The sequence below is a fragment of the Salmo salar genome, chromosome ssa06 (genome assembly GCF_905237065.1).
Source record: "Salmo salar chromosome ssa06, Ssal_v3.1, whole genome shotgun sequence".
Lineage (NCBI taxonomy): Eukaryota > Metazoa > Chordata > Actinopteri > Salmoniformes > Salmonidae > Salmo > Salmo salar.
Window position 1 is genome coordinate 90585942 of NC_059447.1, and position 26773 is coordinate 90612714.

Below are 26773 nucleotides of genomic sequence, written 5' to 3' on the forward strand. Positions count from 1 at the left end.
ACAGCAAATACCTGACCTCAAATACACAGCAAATACCTGACCTCAAATGCACTGCAAACACCTGACCTCAAATACACAGCAAATACCTGACCTCAAATGCACTGCAAATACCTGACCTCAAATGCACTGCAAATACCTGACCTCAAATGCACTGCAAACACCTGACCTCAAATGCACTGCAAACACCTGACCTCAAATGCACTGCAAACACCTGACCTCAAATACACAGCAAATACCTGACCTCAAATACACAGCAAATACCTGACCTCAAATGCATTGCAAATACCTGACCTCAAATGCACTGCAAATACCTGACCTCAAATGCACTGCAAACACCTGACCTCAAATACACAGCAAATACCTGACCTCAAATGCACTGCAAACACCTGACCTCAAATGCACTGCAAACACCTGACCTCAAATGCACTGCAAACACCTGACCTCAAATGCACTGCAAACACCTGACCTCAAATGCACTGCAAACACCTGACCTCAAATACACAGCAAACACCTGACCTCAAATGCACTGCAAATACCTGACCTCAAATGCACTGCAAACACCTGACCTCAAATGCACAGCAAATACCCAAGTGTGGACTTTCCTAATTAGTTCGTAACTGCTGACGTTTTTTAGTGGGGTTAGAAGAATCTACAATTACAGTCTGAAGTTTGTCAAGAAATTAAAGTTAACTTGCAACCCCACTGTTTGTCCACAGCAAGGCTGGAGTCTGTCAGTAGAGCTGGTGATAGGAGCCAGGGGCATTCGCCAACGCACCCATAAAGACTCAGCGGTAAGCAGGATGTTAACTGTATACATGGCATTCGCCAACTCACCCCGAAAGATTCAGTGGTAAGCAGGGTGTTAACTGTTTACAGGGCATTCGGAAAGTATTCAGACCCCTTGAGTTTTTCTACATTTTGTTATGTTACACTCTTATTCTAAAATAGATTAAATTGTTTTTTCCCTCATCAATCTACACACAATACCCCATAAATGTATTAAAAATAAAAAAACAGAAACATCACATTTACATTAGTATTCAGACCCTTTACTCAGTACTTTGTAATTGCACCTTTGGCAGCGATTACAGCCTCAAGTCTTCTTGGATATGATGCTACAAGCTTGGCACACCTGTATTTGGGGGAGTTTCTCCCATTCCTCTCTGCAGATCCTCTCAAACTCTGTCAGGTTGGATGGGGAGCGTTGCTGCACAGCTATTTTCAGGTCTCTCCAGAGATGTTTGATCGGGATCAAGTCCGGGCTCTGGCTGGGCCACTCAAGGACATTCAGAGACTTGTCCTGATGCCACTCCTGCGTTGTCTTGGCTGTGTGCTTAGGGTCGTTGTCCTTTGGAAGGTGAACTTTCGCCCCAGTCTGAGGTCCTGAGCTCTCTGGAGCAGGTTTTCATCAAGGATCTCTCTGTATTTTTCTCCGTTCATCTTTGCCTCGATCCTGACTGGTCTCCCAGTCCCTGCCGCTGAAAAACATCCCCACAACATGATGCTGCCACCACCATGCTTCACCGTAGGGATGGTGCCAGGTTTCCTCCAGACGTGATGCTTGGCATTCAGGCCAAAGAGTTCAATCTTGGTTTCATCAGACCATAGAATTAAGTTTCTCATGGTCTGTGAGTCTTTAGGTGCATTTTGGCAAACGTCAAGTGGGTTGTGGCTTCCGTCTGGCTTCCGTCTGGCCACTGGCTTCCGTCTGGCCACTGGCTTCCGTCTGGCCACTCTACCATAAATAACTGATTGGTGGAGTGCTGCAGAGATAGTTATCCTTCTGGAAAGTTATCTCATCTCCACAGAGGAACTCTAGACCTCTGTCAGAGTGACCATCGGGTTCTTGGTCACCTTCTCCCCCGATTGCTCAGTTTGGCGGGGCTGAAAGCTCTAGGAAGAGTCTTGGTGGTTCCAAACTTGTTACGACAACTGTACAGGCCTCACACAGGTGGGCATAATAGATTCACAGTCAGTATTGACCCAATCAGATCCCAGCAGAAGGAGCTGTGTGGGAAACATGGAAATCGAATAAAATAACTACAGTTGAAGTGGGAAGTTTACATACACTTAGGTTGGAGTCATTAAAACTCGTTTTTCAACCACAACACAAATTTCTTGTTAACAAACTATAGTTTTGGCAAGTGGGTTAGGACATCTACTTTGTGCATGACACAAGTAATTTTTCCAACAATTGTTTACAGACAGATTACTTCACTTGTTATTCACTGTATCACAATTCCAGTGGGTCTGAAGTTTACATACACTAAGTTGACTGTGCCTTTAAACAGCTTGGAAAATTCAATAAAATTATTTCATGGCTTTAGAAGCTTCTGATATGCTAATTGACATCATTTGAGTCAATTGGAGGTGTACCTGTAGATGTATTTCAAGGCCTACCTTCAAACTCAGTGCCTCTTTGCTTGACATCATGGGAAAATCCAAAGAAATCAGCCGAGACCTCAGAAATACAATTGTAGACCTCCACAAGTCTGGTTCATCCTTGGGAGCAATTTCCAAAAGATGCTGTAAACAGGTACAGACGTATCTATATCCACAGTAAAACGAGTCCTACATTGACATAACCTGAAAGGCCGCTCCGCAAGGAAGAAGCCACTACTCCAAAACCGCCATAAAAAAGCCAGACTACGGTTTGGAACTGCACATGGGGACCAAGTTAATACTTTTCTGAGAAATGTCCTCTTGTCTAATGAAAAAAAATAGAACTGTTTAGCCATAATGACCATCGTTATGTTTGGAGGAAAAAGGGAGAGGCTTGCAAGCCAAAGAACACCATTCCAACTGTGAAGCACGGGGGTGGCAGCATCATGTTGTGGGGGTGCTTTGCTGCAGGAGGGACTGGTGCACTTCACAAAATAGATGGAATCATGAGGATGAAAAATGTTGTGGATATATTGAAGCAACATCTCAAGACATCAGTCAGGAAGTTAAAGCTTGGTCGCAAATGGGTCTTCCAAATGGACAATGACCCCAAGCATACTTCCAAAGTTGTGGCAAAATGGCTTAAGGACAACAAAGTCAAGGTATTGGAGTGGCCATCACAAAGCTCTGACCTCAATCCTATAGAACATTTGTGGGCAGAACTGAAAAAGCGTGTGTGAGCAAGGAGGCCTACAAACCTGACTCAGTTACACCAGCTCTGTCAGGAGGAATGGGCCAAAATTCACCCAACTTATTGTGGGAAGCTTGTGGAAGGCTACCCGAAACGTTTGACCCAAGTTAAACAATTTAAAGGCAATGCTACCAAATACTAATTGAACGCATGTAAACTTCTGACCCACTGGGAATGTGATGAAAGAAATAAAACTGAAATAAATAATTCTCTCTACTATTATTCTGACATTTCACATTCTTAAAATAAAGTGGTGATCCTAACTGACCTAAGACAGAGAATTTGTACTAGGATTAAATGTCAGGAATTGTGAAAAACTGAGTTTAAATGTATTTGGCTAAGGTGTATGTAAACTTCTGACTTCAACTGTGTGTATATATATTTAAGTATGTGTATATATATATATATATATGTGTATATATATATATGTATATATATGTATATACACTTGTATATATACACTTATATACACTTGACATATATATATGTATATATATGTATATGTGTGTATATATATATATATATATATTATCTATGTGTATATCTATCTATATATATAAATGTATATGTATATATATGTATGTGTATGTATATATATATATATATATATATATATATATATATATATATATATATATATATATATATGTGTATATATATATATATATATATATATATATATATATATATATATATATATATATATATATATATACTGCTCAAAAAAATAAAGGGAACACTAAAATAACACATCCTAGATCTGAATGAATGAAATAATCTTATTAAATACTTTTATCTTTACATAGTTGAATGTGCTGACAACAAAATCACACAAAAATAATCAATGGAAATCCAATTTATCAACCCATGGAGGTCTGGATTTGGAGTCACACTCAAAATTAAAGTGGAAAACCACACTACAGGCTGATCCAACTTTGATGTAATGTCCTTAAAACAAGTCAAAATGAGGCTCAGTAGTGTGTGTGGCCTCCACGTGCCTGTATGACATCCCTACAACGCCTGGGCATGCTCCTGATGAGGTGGCGGATGGTCTCCTGAGGGATCTCCTCCCAGACCTGGACTAAAGCATCCGCCAACTCCTGGACAGTCTGTGGTGCAACGTGGCGTTGGTGGATGGAGCGAGACATGATGTCCCAGATGTGCTCAATTGGATTCAGGTCTGGGGAACGGGCGGGCCAGTCCATAGCATCAATGCCTTCCTCTTGCAGGAACTGCTGGCACACTCCAGCCACATGAGGTCCAGCATTGTCTTGCATTAGGAGGAACCCAAGGCCAGCTGCACCAGCATATGGTCTCACAAGGGGTCTGAGGATCTCATCTCGGTACCTAATGGCAGTCAGGCTACCTCTGGCGAGCACATGGAGGGCTGTGCGGCCCCCCAAAGAAATGCCACCCCACACCATGACTGACCCACCGCCAAACCGGTCATGCTGGAGGATGTTGCAGGCAGCAGAACGTTCTCCACGGCGTCTACAGACTCTGTCACGTCTGTCACGTGCTCAGTGTGAACCTGCTTTCATCTGTGAAGAGCACAGGGCGCCAGTGGCGAATTTAGCAATCTTGGTGTTCTCTGGCAAATGCCAAACGTCCTGCCAAACGTCCTTGGGCTGTAAGCACAACCCCCACCTGTGGACGTCGGGCCCTCATACCACCCTCATGGAGTCTGTTTCTGACCGTTTGAGCAGACACATGCACATTTGTGGCCTGCTGGAGGTCATTTTGCAGGGCTCTGGCAGTGCTCCTCCTGCTCCTCCTTGCACAAAGGCGGAGGTATTGGTCCTGCAGCTGGGTTGTTGCCCTCCTACGGCCTCCTCCACGTCTCCTGATGTACTGGCCTGTCTCCTGGTAGCGCCTCCATGCTCTGGACACTACGCTGACAGACACAGCAAACCTTCTTGCCACAGCTCGCATTGATGTGCCATCCTGGATGAGCTGCACTACCTGAGCCACTTGCGTGGGTTGTAGACTCCGTCTCATGCTACCACTAGAGTGAAAGCACCGCCAGCATTCAAAAGTGACCAAAACATCAGCCAGGAAGCATAGGAACTGAGAAGTGGTCTGTGGTCACCACCTGCAGAACCACTCCTTTATTGGGGGTGTCTTGCTAATTGCCTATAATTTCCACCTGTTGTCTATTCCATTTGCACAACAGCATGTGAAATTTATTGTCAATCAGTGTTGCTTCCTAAGTGGACAGTTTGATTTCACAGAAATGTGATTGACTTGGAGTTACATTGTGTTGTTTAAGTGTTCCCTTTATTTTTTTGAGCAGTGTATATATATATATATATATATATATATATATATATATATATATATATATATGTATGTGGATATATATATGTGTATATATATACATGTATATTCACTTGTATATATACACTTATATACACTTGACATATATTTATGTGTATATCTATCTATCTATCTATCTATCTATCTATCTATCTATCTATCTATCTATCTATCTATCTATCTATCTATCTATCTATCTATCTATCTATCTATCTATCTATCTATCTATCTATCTATCTATCTATCTATCTATCTATCTATGTGTAGGCTGAAAATACCCTCCTATATTTTCAGCCTACACATTTATAGCCTTCTACAAAAATCAAAAGAAGGAACATTCCTCATTGAGGCCTGCTGCAAGGTTGTCTCTCTTTGGAGAGGTAATATATCCCTATCTCTTCCTCATCCCCATCTCTCCCATCCCCAGCCTGGGTGGGCTCCAGGGTGAAGTTTCCCTTAGGAACAGATCTGGGATCAGCTTCCCCTCCCCCAATACTTACCCTAACCATTAGTGGGGAAAATGCTAAACTGACCCAAGGCCAGTGTCTACGGGGCAACTTCACCCTATACCTGAGGCTTTTAAGTGTATCAGCTAATTGTTTCTCTCTTATACCCCCAGCCTGTGTGTCTAGCGAACTTCAAACAGATCAAGAGCATCAAGTGTTTATCTCAGAGTGACAACAAAGCCCTCCTCAATCTTGACATTGATGGAGCCAGACAGGTACAAATGTAAAAAATATAGAAAAATACTTTATTAGCACTGCTTAAATCCGGACACAATGGTCTCAGGGTACTGATCTAGGATCAGTATTGCCTTTAGATCATAATACATCGTTATTTAAACCTGATCTAGGATCAGTATTGCCTTTAGATCATAATACATCGTTATTTAAACCTGATCTAGGATCAGTATTTCCTTTAGATCATAATACATCGTTATTTAAACCTGATCTAGGATCAGTATTACCTTTAGATCATAATACATTGTTATTTAAACCTGATCTAGGATCAGTATTACCTTTAGATCATAATACATCGTTATTTAAACCTGATCTAGGATCAGTATTACCTTTAGATCATAATACATCGTTATTTAAAGCTGATCTTAAGAGTAGTACTTCTACTCTGAGAGACTTTGTGAATACGGGCGCCGAATCATAACTTGAGATCTGTGTGTGTATCAACAACAACAAAAAACACGCAACATTTTTATTGACGTGATAGTTGAGTTAAATGCCTGCATCTTAAGTAATATTTAGCACTGAAAGCCTATCGGTCTATGACCCCTATGACAGTATAATGCTATATAGTGTTTGTAATGTGATTTGTAATTGTCAGTAATTGTCAGTAATGTGAAAGGTTTGTAATTTTCTTCGTCAGCCTCTGTCTATCAACGTGACCAAGTTTGCGATGGCAGAGAACATGGTGGACCTTATTGACGGTTACTGTCGCTTGGAGCACGCCACTGACGAGTCGTTCGTCGTCAGATCAAACAAAGGTAAAGGGGGATCAGGAAGTTCGCCCAGTCTATATAATGGTAGGGAAAACACTGAAAGAGTGCATCGCAATGGTCTAACTTGGTTCTCATTTGTCGTAAATCCTATTGAACCAATGTGAAGTAACACCATGTTTCTGCCATGACCCCATAGACGCAAATCTACGAAGTTCCCTTCCAGATCTACCCACAAAGTGAGTGGATTGAACAAAGCTTAATATTTGGGGCTTTTGTGTCATTTCTATAACAAATCACTATGCTGAAACTGAACTGTACGTATTGAAGAGTAGTTGTTGGAACATCGGATATAAACTCAAGTGAAAGGTGAATCTTTCGGATAGATTTATCAACGAGACAGGTAGTGTTATTGTAACGGTGTGTGCCTGGTGCATTGAGGAACTATAAATCCAGGGTTGATGATTCTCTTCTCACCTCCTCTGTCTGTCTCTCCTCCCACTCTGTAGTCAAATGGGAAACACAGGTTGCTTCAGATATAGCATGGGTGAGTTATTATCTACCAAGACTGCTTTCATCTTTGTTTGCCGAGTATCATGATTCATTATTAATCGTTGTCAGTGGCTGTGGCTGTGGGGTGGGGGCAATGTCTCAAGTTGACCCATCTGTTTTGACCACAAACTGACATCATCAAATATCCAATCGTTCAGGATCTGAAATCTACGCTGAGATTGATGAACGACCGAGATCTGGTAAGTAGTAAGTTTCCTGAAGTCCATGATCAGCTCCTTCGTTGTGTTTGACGTCGAGGGAGAGGTTATTTTCCTGGCACCACTCTTGCCAGGGCCCTCACCTCTCGTCATTGTTGGTAATAAGGCCTACTACTGTTGTGTCGTCTGCAAACTTGATGATTTAGTTAGAGGCGTGCGGCGGGAGGGGGGGGGCTGGACACACACCCTTGTGGGGCCCCTGTGTTGAGGATCAGCGTAGTGGAGGTGTTGTTTCCTACCTTCACCACCTGGGGGCGGCCCGTCAGGAAGTCCAGGACCCAGTTGCACAGGGTGGGGTTCAGATCCAGGGCCCCGAGCTTTATGATGAGCTTGGAGGGCACTAAGGTGATGAAGTCGATGAACAGCATTCTCACATAGGTATTCCTCTTGTCCAGATGGGATAGGGCAGTGTGCAGTGCGATGGTGATTGCATCGTCTGTGGATCTATTGGGGTGGTATGCAAATTGAAGTGTGTCTAGGGTGGCTGGTAAGGGGGAGGTGATGTGATTAACTAGCCTCTCAAAGCACTACATGATAGTCATTTAGTTCAGTTACATTTGCTTTCTTGGGTACAGGAACAACAGTGGACATCTTGAAGCAAGTGGGGATAGCAGACTGAGATAGGGAGAGATTGAATATGTCCGTGAACACTTCAGCCAGCTGGTCTGCGCATGCTCTGAGGACGCGACAAGGGATGCCGTCTGTGCCGGCAGCCTTGCGAGGGTTAATGCGCTTAAAGGACTTACTCACGTCGGCCACAGTCTTTGGGAGCATGGATTCCGATTGTTCAGACCTGTGTTGTATAGACCTTGGCACGGGTACTTCCTGTTTGAGTTTCTGCCAATAGGAAGGGAGGAGCAGGATGGAGTCGTGATCTGATTTGCAGAAGGGAGGGCAGGGGAGGGCCTTGTAGCCATCCCGGAAGGGAGAGTAACAATGGTCGAGAGTTTTTGATGCTCGAGACCTACAGGCAATGTGTTGATAGAACTTTGTTAGCGTTTTCCTCAGATTTTCCTTATATGATCTACTGTATGTTCTATGATCTACTGTATGTTCTATGATCTACTGTATGTTCTATGATCTACTGTATGTTCTATGTTCTATCTTCTACTGTATGTTCTATGATCTGCTGTATGTTCTATGATCTACTGTATGTTCTATGATCTGCTGTATGTTCTATGTTCTATGATCTACTGTATGTTCTATGATCTACTGTATGTTCTATGATCTGCTGTATGTTCTATGTTCTATGATCTGCTGTATGTTCTATGTTCTACTGTATGTTCTATGATCTGCTGTATGTTCTATGATCTACTGTATGTTCTATGATCTATGATCTGCTGTATGTTCTATGTTCTATGATCTGCTGTATGTTCTATGTTCTGCTGTATGTTCTATGATCTACTGTATGTTCTATGATCTATGATCTGCTGTATGTTCTATGTTCTATGTTCTACTGTATGTTCTATGATCTGTTTTATGTTCTATGATCTACTGTATGTTCTATGTTCTATGATCTACTGTATGTTCTATGATCTACTGTATGTTCTATGTTCTATGATCTGCTGTATGTTCTATGTTCTATGATCTACTGTATGTTCTATGATCTACTGTATGTTCTATGATCTACTGTATGGTCTATGTTCTATGATCTGCTGTATGTTCTATGTTCTACTGTATGTTCTATGATCTGCTGTATGTTCTATGATCTACTGTATGTTCTATGATCTACTGTATGTTCTATGTTCTACTGTATGTTCTATGATCTACTGTATGTTCTATGATCTGCTGTATGTTCTATGTTCTATGATCTACTGTATGTTCTATGATCTGCTGTATGTTCTATGATCTACTGTATGTTCTATGATCTACTGTATGTTCTATGATCTACTGTATGTTCTATGTTCTATGATCTACTGTATGTTCTATGATCTGCTGTATGTTCTATGATCTACTGTATGTTCTATGATCTACTGTATGTTCTATGTTCTATGATCTACTGTATGTTCTATGATCTACTGTATGTTCTATGATCTACTGTATGTTCTATGTTCTATGATCTACTGTATGTTCTATGATCTACTGTATGTTCTACGATCTACTGTATGTTCTATGTTCTATGATGTGCTGTATGTTCTATGTTCTGCTGTGTTTTATGATCTACTGTATGTTCTATGTTCTATGATCTACTGTATGTTCTATGATCTAGTGTATGTTCTATGATCTACTGTATGTTCTATGTTCTATGATCTGCTGTATGTTCTATGTTCTATGATCTACTGTATGTTCTATGATCTACTGTATGTTCTATGATCTACTGTATGTTCTATGTTCTATGATCTGCTGTATGTTCTATGTTCTACTGTATGTTCTATGATCTGCTGTATGTTCTATGTTCTATGATCTGCTGTATGTTCTATGATCTACTGTATGTTCTATGATCTACTGTATGTTCTATGATCTACTGTATGTTCTATGATCTGCTGTATGTTCTATGTTCTATGATCTGCTGTATGTTCTATGTTCTACTGTATGTTCTATGATCTGCTGTATGTTCTATGATCTACTGTATGTTCTATGATCTATGATCTGCTGTATGTTCTATGTTCTACTGTATGTTCTATGATCTGCTGTATGTTCTATGATCTACTGTATGTTCTATGATCTGCTGTATGTTCTATGTTCTATGATCTGCTGTATGTTCTATGTTCTGTCTACTGTATGTTCTATGATCTGTTGTATGTTCTATGATCTACTGTATGTTCTATGTTCTATGATCTACTGTATGTTCTATGATCTACTGTATGTTCTATGATCTACTGTATGTTCTATGTTCTGCTGTGTTCTATGATCTACTGTATGTTCTATGTTCTACTGTATGTTCTATGATCTACTGTATGTTCTATGTTTTATGATCTGCTGTATGTTCTACTGTATGTTCTATGATCTGCTGTATGTTCTATGTTCTACTGATTTCTGTGTACTGTATGTTCTATGTTCTACTGTATGTTCTATGATCTGCTGTATGTTCTATGTTCTATGATCTACTGTATGTTCTATGATCTGCTGTATGTTCTATGTTCTATGATCTGCTGTATGTTCTATGATCTGCTGTAATTTCTATGATCTACTGTATGTTCTATGATCTGCTGTATGTTCTATGTTCTACTGTATGTTCTATGATCTACTGTATGTTCTATGTTTTATGATCTGCTGTATGTTCTATGATCTACTGTATGTTCTATGTTCTATGATCTGCTGTATGTTCTATGATCTACTGTATGTTCTATGATCTACTGTATGTTCTATGATCTACTGTATGTTCTATGATCTGCTGTATGTTCTATGTTCTATGATCTGCTGTATGTTCTATGATCTACTGTATGTTCTATGATCTGCTGTATGTTCTATGTTCTATGATCTGCTGTATGTTCTATGTTCTATGATCTGCTGTATGTCCTATGTTCTACTGTATGTTCTATGATCTGCTGTATGTTCTATGATCTACTGTATGTTCTATGATCTGCTGTATGTTCTATGTTCTATGATCTGCTGTATGTTCTATGTTCTATGATCTGCTGTATGTCCTATGTTCTACTGTATGTTCTATTATCTGCTGTATGTTCTATGATCTACTGTATGTCCTATGATCTGCTGTATGTTCTATGTTCTATGTTCTACTGTATGTTCTATGATCTACTGTATGTTCTATGATCTGCTGTATGTTCTATGTTCTATGATCTGCTGTATGTTCTATGATCTACTGTATGTTCTATGATCTGCTGTATGTTCTATGTTCTATGATCTGCTGTATGTTCTATGATCTGCTGTATGTCCTATGTTCTACTGTATGTTCTATGATCTGCTGTATGTTCTATGATCTACTGTATGTTCTATGATCTGCTGTATGTTCTATGTTCTATGATCTACTGTATGTTCTATGATCTGCTGTATGTCCTATGTTCTACTGTATGTTCTATGATCTGCTGTATGTTCTATGATCTACTGTATGTTCTATGATCTGCTGTATGTTCTATGTTCTATGATCTGCTGTATGTTCTATGTTCTGTGTTCTACTGTATGTTCTATGATCTGTTGTATGTTCTATGATCTACTGTATGTTCTATGTTCTATGATCTACTGTATGTTCTATGATCTACTGTATGTTCTATGATCTACTGTATGTTCTATGTTCTGCTGTGTTCTATGATCTACTGTATGTTCTATGTTCTACTGTATGTTCTATGATCTACTGTATGTTCTATGTTTTATGATCTGCTGTATGTTCTACTGTATGTTCTATGATCTGCTGTATGTTCTATGTTCTACTGAATGTTCTGTGATATACTGTATGTTCTATGTTCTACTGTATGTTCTATGATCTGCTTTCTATGTTCTATGATCTACTGTATGTTCTATGATCTGCTGTATGTTCTATGTTCTATGATCTGCTGTATGTTCTATGATCTGCTGTAATTTCTATGATCTACTTTATGTTCTATGATCTGCTGTATGTTCTATGTTCTATGATCTACTGTATGTTCTATGATCTACTGTATGTTCTATGATCTACTGTATGTTCTATGATCTACTGTATGTTCTATGATCTGCTGTATGTTCTATGTTCTATGATCTGCTGTATGTTCTATGTTCTACTGTATGTTCTATGTTCTGCTGTGTTCTATGATCTACTGTAAGTTCTATGTTCTACTGTATGTTCTATGATCTGCTGTATGTTCTATGTTCTACTGTATGTTCTGTGATATACTGTATGTTCGATGTTCTACTGTATGTTCTGTGATATACTGTATGTTCTATGTTCTACTGTATGTTCTGTGATATACTGTATGTTCTATGTTCTACTGCATGTTCTGTGATATACTGTATGTTCTATGTTCTACTATATGTTCTGTATATTCAAAGTTTTAAGTTGTTGTATACTTGGTTCCAGTGGTGAAGTATGGAATTGACAGAGATGACATTGTTCTGGGACGGATCCTTGGCGAGGGTTTTTTTGGGGAGGTCTATGAAGGAATGTACAAGAAATCGGCAAGTCTATCTCCTGACACCCTACTCATACAATTAATTCTAACACCTCAAATGTGTCGAACTAAACACAATATTGATCTCACTGTTGTGTGTGTGTGTGTGTGTGTGTGTGTCTGGTTTCTGTGTTTGTGAACCAGAATGGGGAGAGGCTAAGCGTGGCGGTGAAGACGTGTAAAGACTGTTCACCTGACATCATGGAGAAGTTCATGAGTGAAGCAGGTACAGAAAAAAATACTGATCACACTTCACCAACTCACCAGCCTTGTGGTTAGAGTGTCCGCCCTGAGATTGAAAGGTTGGGATCCCCGGCCAAGTCATACCAAAGACTGGAAAAATGGGACCCCGCTTGGCACCAGTGGTGTAATTTCTTACATTTTTTGCAGACCTCAAAAGTGGTCTCCTGATGTGGTTTAAAAATAGGTTTGTCAAAAAACTACTTACTTAATATAATTTAAAAAATCCCCATCAAAATCGTCAGTAATATATATTATTTTCAGGCGCTGGATCTCAATCCACTGCATCCTCCTATGTTGGCCTTCCGCATCTGCGGTGGAAGGTGGCAGAGCGACAACGGTGTTTGTCAGACCATTAGACATCCTGAAAATCTTCTCACAAAAACAGTTTGGCCTACAAAACTAATGTGGAAAGATGAGATTCTCACGGACACGATGGTGTCACAGGACTAGTCTGAAGGTAACCACGGTAACTCATACAAATACATTGAATTATGGAGGTAGTTTTGTGCCAACAAAAATAAGTGATTAAATGTGTTTCCAAAAAAACAAAAATAATACCTGAGCTTTCTTATATGTCCAAGATATAGGACAGAGACTTCAAAACCTTTTTCCTTGACAGTCTTTTATTGTCATTAATGAATGTGTTATTCAATGAGATTTTATAGGCTGTAGTAGTAAAGGCCGAATTCAATATTTTGTCAAATATTTTTTTTATATTATGGGAATATGGGAAATGTATGGCAAAATGTGAGTATACCCACTTCTTCAGGCAATATGGGAATTTGTTTTAAGAAGAGGGTGTGGCCCTGCAATAGACTAGTGTCCTGTCCAGGGGGTCTACTTGTAGGCTACATCAAGCTGTTAGCCAAACAGGAGATAGGCTTCATCCTGGCTCACACAAGACAAGGCTCGCAACGCTACTTATTATTTTTTTGTACACTTCATGATCATTTGAATAAGCATCAAGAGACCTGATCTGTAGAGACAATACGTAAGGGATAAACATCTCCGTTTTGGTACATTACCTTGGAAATAATGGACAATGCACCAGGACGAGACGGAGCCGAGTTTGCAGAGTTATCCCGCTTATACCACAAACAATACTAAAGCACACGTTTACCGGTATAAATAATTGGTTGCTAGAGATATATTTATGGATCCAGTTGTTCTTCCTGTATGTTCCATAGCCATGCTCTCTGGCAATGTTGTTGTCCCTTGCTTGTTAGGTGGCCAACTAGCTAACACAGTCACGACATCTGCATCCAGAATAACAGCAGCAAGTAGCTGCATTTGCATTTGTTGAAGATCTTTTCTATTGTCATTCATTTGGATACATCCATAACAATGAGCCGATGATGCCCGATTTTGCCTGGCATAGCTAGGAAAGTTTTCCTTCTCGTCAGGACACTCGACACTGTTCAAACACTAGGCTAGAAGTGAGCTAAATAGTTAGTTTCTAGCCAACCTGCCAATATGACAAGCAAATAAACAAAATGCTAGTTGCTGAAAATAGCTTGTGAAACTAGAAACATGTGGGATGATTTGACATCTTTAGCAGCAGAGGGGACAGGAGAAATTCATGTTCATCACTCCCCACGTTAGGTCATCAGATGCTCTGCAAAAACAAATCAATACTAGCTAAGCTTTTCCTCATTGGACCTGTGTTTATAATGTATCCTATTTCAGTATGAGTGGTTGTTGGTTTATCTTTCTGTAACTTTGTAGGAAGTACAGTCTGCATACTGTAGGTGCATATTGCTTCATGATTCCAAGGTGTCCCGATATCTTTTCCCAACTGTCCCGAAATCTTTTCCCAACTGTCCCGAAATCTGGTTTTAATGTACATTCTAGAATGCCCTTCAGACCAATCAGAAACAACGATGCTGTGGTATACATACTATTAGTAAGTATTATTATAATTTTTGTATCCAGTCGGATAAACACTCCGAACAGCCTACCCGACCGCTCGGAGGCGTCTGCATGGTCCCAAAGCACACCCTTGCCTTGTTTTGTATCACATTCCAATGATAAAACGGGGGGGGGGACAAAAATGCAATTTCAAAATGTGGAGTGGGGGGGGGGTACATGTCCCCCTCGTACCCAGTGAAAGTTGCGCCCCTGTGTATGAAAATGTAAGGAAACGTTGAATGGTTAAACCTGTCCATTCTCCAGTGATCATGAAGAACCTGAAACATCCCCACATCGTCAGCCTGATCGGTGTCATAGAGGAAGACCCAGTGTGGATTGTCATGGAGCTATACCAGTATGGAGAGGTGAGAACCACAGCCATACTATGTTGTTAGCCATGACACTATGGGGTGCGTTTTGTAAATTCGCTCTGGCTATCTACTCCGATTTCAGAGCGCTCTCGTCTGAGTGTGCCAGAGTGCAGAATAACTGATGAATTTAGCCAGTTAGTTTGGGTGCTTGACTGCCATTGTGAGGTCAGAATGCTCAGATCAACCCTACTCCTCGGGCCAGAGCGTCCAGTGTGCTCTCTGAACGCTCCGAGAGCGAAAAGCTCTGAATTTACAAACGGACAATCTGTCAACACTCTGAATTTACAAACGGACAATCTGTCAACACTCTGAATTTACGCTCTCTGGCACTCCAGAGTTAATTAACGAATGCATCCTATGTTGTTAGCCATTATGCTATGCTGTTAGCCATGATGCTATGTTGTTAGCCATAACGCTATGTTGTTAGCCATGATGTGTGAATCGTCATGGAGCTCTACCAGTATGGCTAAGTGAGACAACAGTAGCCAAAATGAACTTGGGAACTCGGATACACTCGACTTATAGGACAATTTCTCCTGTCAGACCTGGGATTTAAACCAGTGACTCTCCAGGCGCTTCTCTACCAGCTTCTCCTGCCTGCTAGCTGGTAGCTGCCCTATCATTTTGTTCCATCTGTCTTCCAGCTGGGCAACTACCTAGAAGAGAACAAGCACAAGCTGACCAACATAACGCTGGTCCTCTTCAGCCTGCAGATCTGTAAAGCTCTGGTCTACCTGGAAGGAATCAACATGGTGCACAGGTAGGGGGAGGCTATACGGACACGCCTGGGGTCCCAAAATTGATGACGTATGTCACGCAGCGAGAGTGGAGTGGGGACAAACTGATTCAGTTCAGTCAGTCATCACAGCTAGCTAGTTCATGCTTGTGGCTAGAAACTTCAACGAGAATTTAAAACTTGTCTGTCGAAGTTGGAAGAATGTTCAGAATCATTCAATTTTTTTAATCAGAGTAATTGTTTATTTATTTTTATGTAGATGTTAATGCCGTAGTTTTACATTTTCTGTGAAAATCACTACAATAAATGTGCTTTTGCTGTCACCCTGGCCTGATATGAGCTACACTATCTTGCTACTTCCCTCTCCTTACTGGCCTGATACTAGCTTCACCTTCCAACTACTTCCCTCTTCTTACTGGCCTGATACTAGCTTCACCTTCCAACTAATTCCCTCTTCTTACTGGCCTGATACTAGCTTCACCTTCCAACTATTTCCCTCTTCTTATTGGCCTGATACTAGCTTCACCTTCCAACTATTTCCCTCTTCTTACTGGCCTGATACTAGCTTCACCTTCCAACTACTTCCCTCTTCTTACTGGCCTGATACTAGCTTCACCTTCCAACTATTTCCCTCTTCTCACTGGCCTGATACTAGCTTCACCTTCCAACTCCTTCCCTCTTCTTACTGGCCTGATACTAGCTTCACCTTCCAACTACTTCCCTCTCCTTACTGGCCTGATACTAGCTTCACCTTCCAACTACTTCCCTCTTCTTACAGGCCTGATACTAGCTTCACCTTCCAACTACTTCCCTCTTCTTACTGGCCTGATACTAGCTTCACCTTCCAACTACTTCCCTCTTCTTACTGGCCTGATACTAGCTTCACCTTCCAACTACTTCCCTCTTCTTACTGGCCTGATACTAGCTTCACCTTCCAACTACTTCCCTCTTCTTACTGGCCTGATACTAGCTTCACCTTCCAACTACTTCCCTCTTCTTACTGGCCTGATACTAGCTTCACCTTCCAACTACTTCCCTCTTCTTACTGGCCTGACACTAGCTTCACCTTCCAACTACTTCCCTCTTCTTACTGGCCTGATACTAGCTTCACCTTCCAACTACTTCCCTCTCCTTACTGCAGGACAGCAGTGCTCAGCATTAGTCGGCAAGCAGGAACAAAGGACACATTGTGTGCCATGTTGTGCTGTTACTGGCTTGCAGCACAAAGTCTCTCCATTGATCAGTAGACATCAGTGACATCCAGATGATTACTACCAATATTACAAAGTTATTTATTGTGTAGGCTGCTATCCTACTCAGAATATAATCAAGTGGGATGTATCAAATTGGCTACGTTAGCCCAGTGGGAAGTACCTTGATAGAACACCGAACACTGGTCATTCCAACCGGCTTATCGTTACGTTAACTAATTGGCGTGTCACGGTGGCATCCAGAAGGTGACCAATACTAGAAGTTATTTCTCCCTCACCCATCGAAAAAAAAACATCCCTTTCTTTTTAGTGAGTATTAACTAGTGCAATGATGCTGTTGTTGCCAGCTAGCCAGCATAAACTAGCTAGCTGGGAAGGGCTCATCACTGACGACTGACTGAACCGAATCCATTCATCTCTGCTTGACTCTCATATGTCATCAATTTGGGCGCCAGGCGTGTCCGTATAGTTTTTCCCGCACAGGTAGGGCGGCCATCTTGACACCCATATTCCATGTTGGCCACCATATTCCTCTTCAGAAAACACTTCATCACACTCTTAGATATGTAATACATACACTGAGTGTACAAAACATTAAGAACACCTTCCTAATATTGAGTTGCACCAACCCCCCCGTACAAGGTGTAGAAAGCGTTTCCACAGGGATGCTGGCCCCATGTTGACTCCAACGCTTCCCACAGTTGCGTCAAGTTGGCTGGATGTCCTTTGGGTGGTGGACCATTATTGATACACACAGGAAACTGTTGAGCATGAAAAACCCAGAAGCGTTGCAGTTCTTTCACCTGGCACCTACTACAATACCCCGTTCAAAGGCATTTACTGTATATATCTACATCTTACCCATTCACCCTCTGAATGGCACACTTACACAATCCATGTCTCAATTGTCTCGAGGGTTAAAAAATTATTTAACCGGTCTCCTCCCCTTTCATCTACACTGATTTGAAGTGGATTTAACACATGACATCATTAAGGGATCATAGCTTTCACCTGGTCAGACGATGTCATGGAATGAGCAGGTGTTCTTAATGTTTTGTCCACTCAGTGTCGATGTCCATGATGTAAAGTTGTATTACCGCCACACAACCCATGTTGTTGTTTATATTTATTTCACCTTTATTTAACTAGGCAAGTCAATTAAGAACGGAATTCTTATTTACAATGACTGCCTATCAAGAGGCAAAAAGCCTCCTGCGGGGGCTGGGACTCGGATTAAAGGTGTAGGACAAAACTCACATCAGGACAAGAGAGATACCACAGCACAACATACAGAGAGACCTAAGACAACAACACAGCATGGCAGCAACACATGACAACACAGCATGGTTCAACACAACATGACAACAACACAACATGGTAGAAACACAGCATGACAACAACACAACATGGTAGAAACACAGCATGGTAGCAACACAACATGGTAGAAACACAGCATGGTAGCAACACAACATGACAACAACACAACATGGTAGATATACAACATGACAACAACACAACATGGTAGAAACACAACATGACAACAACACATCATGGTAGAAACACAACATGACAACAACACAGCATGGTAGCATCACAACATGGTAGCAACACAACATGACAACAACACAACATGGTAGAAACACAACATGACAACAACACATCATGGTAGCAACACAACATGACAACAACACAACATGACAACAACGCATCATGGTAGCAACACAACATGACACAACACAACATGACAACACATCATGGTAGCAACACAACATGACAACAACACAACATGACAACAACACATAATGGTAGCACCACAACATGACAACAACACAACATGGTAGCAACACAACATGACAACAACACATCATGGTAGCAACACAACATGACAACAACGCATCATGGTAGCAACACAACATGACACAACACAACATGACAACAACACATCATGGTAGAAACACAACATGACAACAACACAACATGGTAGCAACACAACATGACAACAACACAACAACAACACATCATGGTAGAAACACAACATGACAACAACACATGGTAGCAACACAGCATGACAACAACACAACAACAACACATCATGGTAGCAACACAACATGACAACAACACATGGTAGCAACACAGCATGATAACAACACAACAACAACACAACATGGTAGCAACACAGCATGACAACAACACATGGTAGCAACACAGCACAGCATGACAACACAACATGGTAGCAACACAGCATGACAACAACACGGTAACCCCACAACATGTTGTGTCCCCACAGAGACAAAGCACAGGTAGGATCAGCCACGTTGACACCCATATTCCTCTAACCCAGAGAACAGGGTCGTGTCCGTTAGAGCACACCGTAGCAAAACATCTTACAACAGATGACAAAAACCTGTGTTCTTATTGGACAACTTCAGGTGGTAACCTCCCTGTTTCAACTAACCTGTTTCTTGTGTCCCAACAGGGACATAGCGGTGAGGAACGTGCTGGTGGCCACAGCAGACTGTGTTAGGCTGGGAGACTTTGGTCTGTCCAGATACATCGAGGAAGAAGAGTATTACAAGGGTATGGGGAGAATCTCAATGTCATTTCCTTGATTCCTCGCGTCCTCGCACCACACCTCATTTTTAAAACCCATTGGATGAGAAAGTCAGATGGGAGTGACTTCTGACCTTCTCATCCAATGGGTTTTGAGAAGGAGGCGACAGGATGCAAGGAATCAAGGAAATGTAATTGAGATTCTCCCATGGAGTGGTTGGCGGTCTGTCTGTGTTCTCTTAAATACTGGCCCCACACTGGCTAAATACATGTATATGCAAAACATTTCCACTGTCTTTCTGCGTCATTTCCACAGCCTCAGTGAGCCGATTACCTATAAAATGGATGGCTCCAGAATCCATTAACTTCAGACGCTTCACAACGGCTAGTGATGTCTGGATGTTTGGTAAGTCTGTTGACATGTTTTGCGGGGATCCTATGCTTTTGCAGTATTTCTGTGTGTGTGCATGTGTGTATAACAGTATCTCTCTCTCTCTCTCTCTTGCTCTCTTCCCCCTCCATCTCTCCTACTTCTCTCTCTTTTTACTCTCTCCATCTCTCTTACTCTCTCTCTCCCTCGCTCTCTTCCCCCTCCATCTCTCTTTCTCTCAATCTCTCTCTCTTTTACTCTCTCCATCTCTCTTACTCTCTCTCTCCCCCCTCTCTCTCTCGCTCTCTTCCCCCTCCATCTCTCTTTCTCTCTTAATCTCTCTCTCTTTTACTCTCTCCATCTCTTTCTTTCTCTCTCTCTTACTCTCTAGATCTCTCTCTCTCTTACTCAATTTCTCTCTCTCTCTCTCTTTCACTAGTGATCGCTGAGCCTAGGGTCAGGATCTATCTCTGTTTTGTATCTCTGACACAGTAGAGACATTCTGCCAATTTGTATTATATTTTGAAGCCAAATAGCAATTTAGTTTATTAGTCTGTGTTTGTTTCATTTTCCCAGTTTGTCAAATAGGAGGTTTTCATTTCTATAACAATTTAATTATTATCCAAACCCCCAGGGAAATCAGAGTTGTTTAGTGTTGTAAACAGCTGACATCGGGGACTCTTTTCAGGGTTCAGTTCTTGGGTTTCTAGTGCTTTGAATTGTAAGGATGTTTTGGGGCTTAATTTCAAATGGTGCCAAAAATGTTAGTGTCCTTTTCTTTATATTTACAATTAAAGGGAATCGTCCGAGTTCCGCTCTGCATGAATTATTTGCTACTTTCTTTTGGATATTTAGGATAATACTGCGTAAATCTGTATGTCGATTTTTATTGGGTTTTTCTCCCAATGCTTATAATCGTAATTGCAAGTTGGTCCCTAAACCTCACTTCCATATAGTACAATTGGTAAAATTACAGTTTTTAATATTTTTCACCAGATTTGGATAGGAATATTCATTTTTTTTTGTTGTTGAATTGTCTTTTAATGGAGTAAAATGCTTTGCAGGCTTTTTATTTTAGTGCATTCTCTGCCAGACCAAATCCACCAGAGACATTGATTATTAGTCCCAGGTAGTTGTACCATTGGACATGTTCAACCATGGTATTTCCTCATTTGAAGGAGTGTCTGCTACTCTGATTTCTAGCTTTTTTCTGGAAAATCACGACTTTGGTTTTCTGAAAGTTGTTGTTGATCGTCCAGTTGATTCTGTATTCCTAAAGAATGTCAAGTTGTTCCTGTAGACCTCAATCTGTTGGTGACAGTAGGACAAGATCATCTGGGTAGACCTTGATCTGTTGGTGACAGTAGGACAAGGTCTTCTGGGTAGACCTTGATCTGTTGGTGACCGTAGGACAAGGTCATCTGGGTAGACCTTAATCTGTTGGTGACCGTAGGACAAGGTCATCTGGGTAGAGCAGGAATCTGACCTCATCTTTGAGGGTGAGTCCAGGGACTGCAGATTGGTCCAACAACACTGCTAGTTCGTTGATGAAGACGTTGAACAGGGTTGGACTTAAACTGCACCCTTGTCTCACCCCTTGTGCAAAAAACTCTGTTCTGGCCTCCCGAGTGGCGCAGTGATCTAAGGCACTGCATCGCTGTTGCTAGCTGTGCCAATAGAGATCCTGGTTCGAGTCCAGGCTCTGTCGCAGCCGGCAGCGACTGGGAGACCCATGGGGCGGCGCACAATTGGCCCAGCATCGTCTGGGTTAGGGGAGGATTTGGCTGGCAGGGATGTCCTTGTCCCATCGCCAGGTGTACGGTATTTCCTCTGATACATTGGTGCGGCTGGCTTCCGGGTTAAGCGGGCATTGTGTCTAGAAGCAGTGCGGGCCTGTCACGACTTCCGCCGAAGTTGGTTCCTCTCCTTGTTCGTTCGGCGGTCGAAGTCACCGACCTTCTAGCCATCGCCGATCCACTTTTCATTTTCCATTGGTTTTGTCTTGTCTTCCATCACACCTGGTTCCAATTCCATCAATTACATGTTGTGTATTTAACCCTCTGTTCCCCCCCATGTCCTTGTCCGTAAGTGTTTGTTGTAGTGCTTGTGCACGATATGCTGGTATTTACCGGGTTTATTGTTTGACCCATTTATTATTATTATTCTGTTGACGGTGGTTTATGGTTATTAAACACAACCGTTGTAAATCAGTTTCCGCTCTCCTGCGCTTAACTTCTCTGCCGCCAGTAGCATCGCATTACAGGGTAGTGTTTTGGACGAGTCATGGCTCTCGACCTTCGCCTCTCCCGAGTCCGTACGGGAGTTGCAGCAATGAGACAAGACTGTAACTACCAATTGGATACCATTAAATTGGGGAGTAAAAGGGGTAAAAGTAAAAAAAAAATATATATAAAAAATAATAAAACTGGATTCACAAATAGAACTGATGTCCTTTCTCATTGACTTACAGATTGCTGTCATCTTGCCGTTCTCCTGTTTCAACTCGTCGAGCTGACCCTGGGAGAACTGCAAACTGTTCTTCAGGTCCTGGACCTCTCTGGTCAGGTCGTCCCTTCTTTTATTAGTTGACTCCACCAGTATTTAGACAAAACACTATTTTCTTGTTGTTGTAACAACTGCTTATAGGTCTCTATTTGTTTAAAAGATCCTTTACGTGTGATAGAGAGACACCACTGTCCTCAACGGTACTCCCACCGGCTTTGGTCTTCGTCATGGTAGCTAGCAACATATTTTAGGCTGTTACTCCTCGCAGTTCCAGACAGGGGAGGTCACAGGGAAGATTGAAATACAACAAACAGCAGGGATCTAGACAGCCACAAACCCGGGACAATCCGCGGTCCCAGCCACAATGACTAACCGCGTCGTGGGCTGCGTTCATGAACACCTCGCTAGCTTGATGTCCAGCTGCGACGCCAAATAGCTCCTCAGACCCGTCCTTGGTCGGCAGGATCACTGACGCCACTTTGTAATATAGTCCATCATGTCATATCGCTTCAAAAGCATTCTTACAATCAACAAAACATGCAAATACCTTTCCTCTGCTGTTCTGATGAACATGCTGGTTTATTAGTGTGTTTAATGTGTGGATGTGTTCTGTTGTTCTGTTGTTCTGATGAACATGCTGGTTTATTAGTGTGTTTAATGTGTGGATGTGTTCTGTTGTTCTGCTGTTCTGATGAACATGCTGGTTTATTAATGTGTTTAATGTGTGGATGTGTTCTGCTGTTCTGATGAACATGCTGGTTTATTAGTGTGTTTAATGTGTGGATGTGTTCTGTTGTTCTGATGAACATGTTGGTTTATTAGTGTGTTTAATGTTTGGATGTGTTCTGTTGTTCTGGTGTTCTGATGAACATGTTGGTTTATTAGTGTGTTTAATGTGTGGATGTGTTCTGTTGTTCTGATGAACATGTTGGTTTATTAGTGTGTTTAATGTGTGGATGTGTTCTGTTGTTCTGATGAACATGCTGGTTTATTAGTGTGTTTAATGTGTGGATGTGTTCTGTTGTTCTGTTGTTCGGGTAGAAAGACTATTTGTTTTTGTTGCTGAGAGCGTTATGTTGTGTGAGGAAGGTCTGTATGCGGTCATTGAGAATAGAGCAGAACAGTTTCCCAATGTTAATGGTGACACATATTCCCCTATAGTTATTAGGGTCTAATTTGTCACCTTTTTTTATGTGTGAGGATTATGAGGCCCTGGTTCCAGATATCAGGGAAGCAGCCACTCTCCAAACCCAGGTTGAATAGTTTTAATAAGTCATCCTGCAGCTCAGGAGTATTGTGTTTAAGCATTTCATTCCTGATGTGGTCAGGGCCACATGCCTTTCCAAGTTTAAGGCTTTGTGTTTTCTTCCAAAGTTCAACCTGTATAATTTGGTAGTCAGTTGTGTTCTGGTTGTTTTTAATTTTATGTTCTAGGGAGCAGAGGGTTTTTTTTGTGCATATTTTTGTGGTTTAAAGTAAGGTTTTCTGATGGTATTATTCCATAGAGACTTTCAAAAGTGATCTTTCCAAGTGTTCTTATTTTGAATGACTAGATCATTCCTCTGTTTTCCATCTAGAACATTCCATTACTCCCGGAACTGGTTTCCACAAATGGAGTCTTCAATCTCTTTCAGAGTGTTCTCAAAATGCTTCCGTTTCTTCCATCTTAAGTTTTGTTTGTATTCTTTCAATGTGTCACAATATTGTTTCCCGAAATTCTCTATCTTGTGATTGGTGATGTCTTCTAATTGATAAAGATCAATATTTTTCCTTATGAGATTACATTTGGCATCAAACTTTGAGGTTTCCAATTTGAAGCATTTTTTTTATTTAGCATAAATCTGCTTTATGATTGATCTCATTTAATTTGTTCACAGACAAAATTCTATGTCAGGGAGGTTTGGGCTGAATATACTTGAAAGGAAATCATTGATACAGGTTGTAATTTCTGGGCAGTGCAATACTATGTTGAAGTGTGTTGCGCTGTCTGGGGCCCATCTGTATGTTAGATGAGTCAGTCTACAGGACTCTCTGTTTTTTATTAATCAGTGTACAGGGCTTCTGTTTGTGTGATCTTTGGGTGGAGAAGTCTTTTAAAAAGACATTCATCTGACTGTGATCAGAATATGGTGTATGCTGTCTGACAGTGAATGCACTAATGGAGAAGGGGCCCAAGTCTGAGATTGCATAGTCAACAACACTGGTCCCAAGAGCTGAGCAGTAGGTGAACCTTCCCAAAGAATCTCCTCTAATCATGCCATAAAGAAAATACAGGTCTAAGGCTGGATAGAGATGCACTAACTCCTTTCCATTTTAATTCTCTATCTGGTCAGGGCTATTTCTATTACTAGTGATGAGACTCAGGTATAAGTAGGGATGTTCACTTCCTGGTCAGGGCTATTTCTATTACTAGTGATGAGACTCAGGTACAAGGAGGGATGTTCACTTCCTGGTCAGGGCTGTTTCTATTACTAGTGATGAGACTCAGGTATAAGGAGGGATGTTCACTTCCTGGTCAGGGCTGTTTCTATTACTAGTGATGGGACTCAGGTATAAGGAGGGATGTTCACTTCCTGGTCAGGGCTGTTTCTATTACTAGTGATGAGACTCAGGTATAAGGAGGGATGTTCACTTCCTGGTCAGGGCTGTTTCTATTACTAGTGATGAGACTCAGGTATGAGGAGGGATGTTCACTTCCTGGTCAGGGCTGTTTCTATTACTACCATTCAGCCACAAGAGCATTAGTGAGGTCGGGCACTGATGTTGGGCAATTAGGCCTGGCTCGCAGTCGGCGTTCCAATTCATCCCAAAGGTGTTTGATTGGGTTGAGGTCAGGGCTCTGTGGAGGCCAGTCAAGTTCTTCCACATCGATCTCGACAAAACCATTTCTGTATGGACCTCGTTTGTGCACGGGGGCATTGTCATGCTGAAACAGGTTCGGTGCGTTCCCCCACAACTGTTGCCACAAAGTTGGAACCACAGAATCGTCTAGAATGTCTGTATTGCATGTTGTAGCGGCTGGTATGATTGTGGAACTGCCTAACATTCTTCAGGTCCTTGGCAAAGACTGTGACTCCATCAAGGTTGTCAGGATTTTTCTCCAGCTGGGCTTGATAGAGCAGCTGTAGTGCACTGTCAGTAGTGGTACACCAGAATGTAGCTGTCTGGTGTCTGGGGAATAGTCTCCTATCTTCCAGATACTTCCCATTTAGAGTCTATCAAACTGCTCTGGAGGTGTGTTCAGCTTAACATGGTCAGACTGCTGGGAGGTTGGCAAGGCATGGTAGATTGTGGCAGGCTGGGAGGTTGGCAGGTCAGGGTAAGCTGTGGCAGGCTGGGAGGTTGGCAAGGCATGGTAGATTGTGGCAGGCTGGGAGGTTGGCAGGTCAGGGTAAGCTGTGGCAGGCTGGGAGGTTGGCGAGGCATGGTAGATTGTGGAAGGCTGGGAGGATGGCAGGTCAGGGTATGCTGTGGAAGGCTGGGAGGTTGGCAGGTCAGGGTATGCTGTGGTAGGCTGGGAGGTTGGCAGGTCAGGGTATGCTGTGGCAGGCTGGGAGGTTGGCAGGTCAGGGTGGACCCTAAGAGACTGAGAGGCTTGTGAGGCAGCTGGAGTGAAGGCTGCACTGGGCTCAGGGGTATCTGGGCTTCCACCAGGCTGATGGGGTGAAGGCTGCGCTGGGCTCAGGGGTGTCTGGGCTTCCACCAGGCTGATGGGGTGAAGGCTGCACTGGGCTCAGGGGTATCTGAGCCTCCACCAGGCTGATGGGGTGAAGGCTGCGCTGGGCTCAGGGGTATCTGGGCTTCCACCAGGCTGATGGGGTGAAGGCTGCACTGGGCTCAGGGGTATCTGGGCTTCCACCAGGCTGATGGGGTGAAGGCTGCACTGGGCTCAGGGCTATCTGAGCTTCCACCAGGCTGATGGGGTGAAGGCTGCACTGGGCTCAGGGGTATCTGAGCTTCCACCAGGCTGATGGGGTGAAGGCTGCACTGGGCTCAGGGGTATCTGAGCTTCCACCAGGCTGATGGGGTGAAGGCTGCACTGAGCTCAGGGGTATCTGAGCTTCCACCAGGCTGATGGGGTGAAGGCTGCACTGGGCTCAGGGGTATCTGAGCTTCCACCGGGCTGATGGGGTGAAGGCTGCGCTGAGCTCAGGGGTATCTGGGCTTC

General features: G+C 42.2%; 1 protein-coding gene across 1 annotated transcript in view; it reads left to right on the top strand.

Moving 5' to 3' along the window:
• LOC106608317 (protein-tyrosine kinase 2-beta) overlaps positions 1 to 26773 on the top strand; it is a 90551-nt gene that overhangs the window by 54020 nt on the left and 9758 nt on the right. The window contains exons 9-20 of the mRNA XM_045721173.1: positions 717 to 791; positions 6069 to 6170; positions 6830 to 6947; positions 7099 to 7138; positions 7409 to 7446; positions 7610 to 7651; positions 12621 to 12718; positions 12856 to 12937; positions 15127 to 15227; positions 15878 to 15993; positions 19657 to 19757; positions 20047 to 20136. Of these exons, the coding sequence (XP_045577129.1) occupies positions 717 to 791; positions 6069 to 6170; positions 6830 to 6947; positions 7099 to 7138; positions 7409 to 7446; positions 7610 to 7651; positions 12621 to 12718; positions 12856 to 12937; positions 15127 to 15227; positions 15878 to 15993; positions 19657 to 19757; positions 20047 to 20136 (1003 nt within the window). The remainder of the gene's footprint in view (positions 1 to 716; positions 792 to 6068; positions 6171 to 6829; positions 6948 to 7098; positions 7139 to 7408; positions 7447 to 7609; positions 7652 to 12620; positions 12719 to 12855; positions 12938 to 15126; positions 15228 to 15877; positions 15994 to 19656; positions 19758 to 20046; positions 20137 to 26773) is intronic.